The following is a 5,518-nucleotide window of genomic DNA, read 5'->3' as shown; positions in this document are numbered from 1 at the left end:
TAGTATGGTGTGTAAATGTAAATGGGTGAAAATAAATGAAGAAATTTATGTAAATCTACCCAAAAATACAGTTGAAAAACTTTTTATGAAATGTACTACAGTATTGTACACTAATGTACTACATTTTTTATATCTTGAGCAAAATATATGACGCTTATATTTAAATTAATCTCTGTCTTGCAAGGATTTCAGCAATGCAATTTATATTATTGTAACTTTAGTCTGAGATGTTATGATATTATATAAAATAAACATAGAGAAATCACCAATCTTTTATCTCTGGGTTAGCTTGAGGGGGGGATTGGGGGGGTGACAGAATGTCTGGTGTTTGTTTGTTTATTTATTTGAGATAAGATTTGACAGTTGGCGCTGAAGGCCTGCCTGCGTGTTTATTTATCATTACTTAAGAGTGACTAAGCTCTTCTCATAATTTGCCACCCAAACGACCTGGGTGAATATAACTTACATTGGAGGGATTCTTGTAAGATAGTAATTTATTTGAATGTTTTTTTTTTTTTTTCAATTTAAATTTTAATTGTTTATTCCTTGATAGAGGAAGCGGGAACCTAGTGCTGTCACTTGGTACCCCTGTACCATAACACCAGAAGCAACTGGCCAGTGTCACAAGTATATACAGTCATCCCTTGGTTATCACGCCTAATTGGGACCCCGCCGATAACGAAAGTACAGAACCTTTGGGATTTATTTTAATTGGTTCCAGGCACCCAAGACCCAACCCCAAGTTTCCCATTTTACGACCATTTATACCCACTAAATACATATATATAATGTTATGGTAAATATCATAAACACACATAGGCATGGCTAGGTTTATTACAAAGTGATGAAAAGGGTACGCTTAATACTGTAGTCCACAAAACATGTAGCTATGCTTTTTTTTATTTGGTCCCCCGTCATACGAGTCCGTTTTCTCTCACATCAGGACGCCTGAGTCCTCCGTTTTCTCTCTTAATCTTAGAGTGCACCAGAAACTTGACTATTTTTAGTAATGCCACAGAATTTGAAATTGCAACCCCAATTGCAACTGGGGTTGCAATTGTTGAGGCAACTAGATATGTCTGATTACAGCAAATGTGTTATTGTCAGTTTGTAGGTGAAAGATTTTATCCTCTATAAATGTAGGTTAAAATTTCACCTGTAGGCAAATGCTTAGAAAAGCCTAAGTAAGGAAGTATATTCTTTTAACACATAATATCTGACCAGTATGGGGAGGATCATCGTGTCTCCTTCAGGGGGTCGTGCAGTGGTGATCCAGCAGGCGTCACGTGTTTTTTTTTTTGGGGGGGGGCGCATGACTATATATATATATATATATATATATATATATATATACACAAAGTGATTACTTTGCATATATATATATATATATATATATATATATATATATATATATATATATATAGAGAGAGATATATATATATATATATATATATATATATATATATATATATATATATATATATATATATATATATATATATATACAATATCTAGGATCCTCTATCTTACGACGTAAATAGAATCCAAAATCCAGGTCGAAGTATGCAGCAAAAAAAAAAAAAAAAATTACTAAAAATCTACAATGAAATACAGTACAGTAAAAGTAATGAATAATGATGAATGGATACAGTACAGTGAAAGTAATAAATAATAAGGAATGGATACAGTGTGACTGAGCACTTAACCTTTAATGTAGTCAGCTGAATGCACATGGGGCCCCCATAATTTTCTAATTATACATGGAGACTACATTAACTGGAAACGTTTCGGTATAGAAAATGCGTGTGTCATTTAAAATTTTTTTTTTTAATTTACAGGTATATCTGATATGTCGTAGTCCCACGGTCGAAGTCCACGTATCGTAAGTCGGGTCTAGTGTATATATATATATATATATATATATATATATATATATATATATATATATATATATATATATATTGAAATCCGAAAAATTCCGAAATCCGAAATAATTCCAGCCCCAAGGATTTCGGATAAGGGATTGTCAACCTTTAATGGTTTAATCATCTTTAATGAAGTTCTATGAAGACTTCAACCAGCTGTTTGGTGAAGCATTGAGGTACTTAAAGCCGAATGTATTAGTAAACCCACCAAATCTTGATTCTTGTTGTACGTCATCAGACTAATTATATGTAATAATAACAAAACCTCACCACGATTCATATTTTTATTACACGTGAATCATGGATTATACAAATTATCGTAAGAAATCCATGATTATCTCCAACAATAAGACTATTTCATGTTAAATTCATACAAAACCACTATCTGCATATCCGTAGGTGCTTTAGGGCTCTGTTGGGCAAGTTGCTAGGAGTTTTTTTTTTTTTTTCAATTTAGGATTATTGCATGGGATTATACAAAATAATTTTCACAATGAATATAATGTCATCAAATTATTATTATGAATATAACACTAAGATTAACTGGCTTGTTTCTCTTGCAGAAATTGTTTATTCCGAGCTCTTGGAGATCAGCTTGATGGTACGCCAAATACTCATCAGAAACATAGACAAGATGTTGTGGCTTACATGAGGCAAAACCGCAATGATTTTGAGCCATTTGTTGAAGATGATGTTCCCTTTGAGAGGCACTGTGAGTTAGTTTGTATTTTCATCAAAGGGTGATACTTGTGTTGTAATACAGTACAGTAAAACGTCGATATAACACAAGATACGTTCCAAGAGGGGTCGCTTTAAACCGAATTCGCACTGAATCGAAGTGTTGTATCAATGGAATAATTTACTTTGGTTCTTGAGAGAAACATAATTCTAAAAAGACTGAGAGTCTACCCAGATGCACCTCAGCCCCTCTCCTAGAATAAAGGAAATGTTGTTTTTTGTAGTATTATGTTAAAACAAACACTCATAAATCAACACAGCTAAAATTGAGGGAAGATGGGGTGGGGGTAGAGGTGAGGTGATATGTTTGACAGTTAATGCCAAGGTCTAGTGCTTATTTATTTATCTGTCCTAAAGAGTGATTTTAAGTTTTTCTCTTATAAAATATCACTGAACTGACATGTTCTAATTAATTTTCTTACAAAGAGCTAAAATTTTTATCTCTTGTGTAAAATATATGACGTTTATATTCAAATTATCTGCCGTCTTGCAAGGATTCCAGCAATGCAAATTACATTCCCCTAACTTTAGTCTGTGATATTATATAATATAAAAACATAAAAGCCTAAAACCACCAAACCCTGGCTGGGAAGATGGGGGAGAGGGAGGAAGGAGAGGTGACAGTGACATGTTTGACAGTTGGGCCAAAGGTCTAGTGAAGTATTTATTTATTTATTTATTTATGTCCTTTAGCTTGAGTTTTTGTTTTTTGTTTATAAAATGTCACAGAAGTGACTGGGGAGAATATAATTTTCATTGCTGGAATTCTTATAAGACAGTGATTAGTTTGAATATAATCATGCTATAGTTTGCACTAGACAAAAATTTTGGTAATCATTTAGTACATTATTTTGAGTACATGTACAGTACAGCTTTGCCCTTAGGACAGTGTAACGTGCCCAGAGAAACATTAGGCTCGAATTTTAAAATATGATGCACCAGATTGACTCTCGCAAAATAGGAGAGATTCGCTTTAAATTAAAACAATGTCCTTAATTGTGGGTGTCACTTTAAATCAAAACAGTAATCATAAATTGAATTGCTTTAAATCGATGTTCTACTGTACTGAATTATACAGATGATCTTTGCACGATTTTTATGATGATTGATGTCCTTGTATACTTTGTATGCAAATTGAGATTTGAGGAAGTCAGCTAACACCAAGTCTTTTTTTCCACAGTGAGTAACCTGGCTGAACTTGGCACCTATGGAGGGAATGATTGTATTGTTGCCTTTGCTCGTCTTCATGAAGTTGTGGTTGTAATCCACCAACTGAATGCTCCACTCTGGCAGGTGTGCACTTTATTTATTTGTTTTTTGTTTTTTCTCCTCATATTCCAAGCTGTGCATAGTTTGGTTGTTTCTTACAGAATTGTTCACAGACCTGATTATACTATAATTTTTAAAACACAATAAAAGCACTAACATTGTTTGCAAAAATTGTCTGTTACAGTGATCAGGATAGCTCTGTAGAGGAAGCAAGTTTCAAGGCTTATGAAACTTTCTTCATGTGCCTATGTAAAATGGTGCATACAGTGAGTTGGAGCTGTCTGTCTGTATGAGTGTATATCAGCCTGTTGACTTGTTAAAGGATGATACAAGATATGTTTCTATGCCAGTCCACTTGTTAACACTTTGATTTCCAAACCATAACTTTAAGTTTACATCAGGCTGTGCAGATTATAGAGAACATTTACTTGTCCCAGGCAACTGAATTATGAAATTTACTTGCCCTAACATATTTTTGGAGGAAATTTGCTTGCCCAGATTTTTTGATGGGAAAATTTAAATAAAAATCTTAAAACATTCAAATTGCTTATGTTTATCAATTCACAGATCACATGTGTCCATCTAAATCCTTTTTACCTTCACCCTTCTCCATCCACTTGACAACTGCCACTTCCGGCTGATGTCAGTGGTGGTAAACCTTATCATATGAGGTCATAACTTCTGTCACCTCACCTTACACCTGCAGGGTGTGTGTGTGAGGAGCTGGCACCTGTGATCACCTATCCTAACTATCACTTCCCCTTATAATCTGGTATCAGTGGCAATAACATTTATCATGTGAGATCATAACTCTGACACACACACACACACACACACACTGACTGACTGACTGACTTAAGTTTGACTGCCTGGTGGCGAGATAAACATCAGCTGGTGAGGAGCGCTTGGCAACACTGTGCACGTTACCACTCCATGCTCCCTTTGAAGAGCTTCAATCATTTAGAGTACCATCCTCATAGCTGAGGGTTGGCTTAGAAAGTTTTTATTGGTAATCTTGCTCCTATAGGTCACTTGCTTCCTCCCCTCAGTCATAAAAGGTAATATTGTATCATAATTCAGTCCTCTGTTACTGTGTCAGAAATGTGCATTTCATATACTTTTCATTTTAGTCTGAATTTAATTCTATTTTGTTTCTCTTTAATAATGAAGATTTGTGGAAGAGAAGGGAAAAAAAATATGGCAGAACTTCACATATCATACCATAATGGAGACCATTACAACAGTGTACGGAGAATTGGTGACTGTACTTCTAGCCCTGCATGCATCAAATTAGCTGTAAGTATTATTTTATTATAATCTGACTTTGTTTTCTTTATATGTAAAAGTTGAGGTTTCATCATATTCATCACATCAGGAGTCTCAGTAAGATAGTCAACCTTTCAACCATATCTGGATTATCAGGTTAAAATTCCCACTTTACTCTTTCTACACATCCCTACTGAGATATTAGCTGACAATTTTTGACTGGAAGGGACCACATAATAATGGTATAACTTGGCAGATATAGGATAATATATTCAGTAGCTAAGCACTTTAGGCACAGAGACAGTAATGCCTCTGTGTAT

General features: G+C 34.4%; 1 protein-coding gene across 1 annotated transcript; it reads left to right on the top strand.

The window, feature by feature from the left end:
• The first annotated feature begins 2,486 nt into the window (after positions 1-2,486).
• On the top strand, positions 2,487-5,264 carry LOC121853960 (OTU domain-containing protein 3-like). The gene is made up of 3 exons (XM_042348356.1): positions 2,487-2,637; positions 3,844-3,956; positions 5,103-5,264. Exons 1-3 carry the CDS (start codon positions 2,574-2,576, stop codon positions 5,247-5,249), a joined length of 324 nt encoding a protein of 107 aa, XP_042204290.1. The 5' UTR covers positions 2,487-2,573; the 3' UTR covers positions 5,250-5,264.
• Positions 5,265-5,518: the final 254 nt, after the last annotated feature.

The sequence above is a fragment of the Homarus americanus genome, unplaced genomic scaffold, assembly GCF_018991925.1.
Source record: "Homarus americanus isolate GMGI-L3 unplaced genomic scaffold, GMGI_Hamer_2.0 scaffold48581, whole genome shotgun sequence".
NCBI classification, from domain to species: domain Eukaryota; kingdom Metazoa; phylum Arthropoda; class Malacostraca; order Decapoda; family Nephropidae; genus Homarus; species Homarus americanus.
The sequence above is the reverse complement of the archived record's forward strand: the minus strand, read 5'-3'. Positions and strand labels throughout refer to the sequence as shown.

Coding starts and splice junctions, on each gene's coding strand:
- LOC121853960 (XM_042348356.1), top strand. CDS start 2,574: ATGAGGCAAAACCGCAATGATTTTGAGCCATTTGTTGAAGATGATGTT. Junction 2,638..3,843: donor TGTTCCCTTTGAGAGGCACT/GTGAGTTAGTTT, acceptor TTTTTTCCACAG/TGAGTAACCTGGCTGAACTT. Junction 3,957..5,102: donor TGAATGCTCCACTCTGGCAG/GTGTGCACTTTA, acceptor TTAATAATGAAG/ATTTGTGGAAGAGAAGGGAA.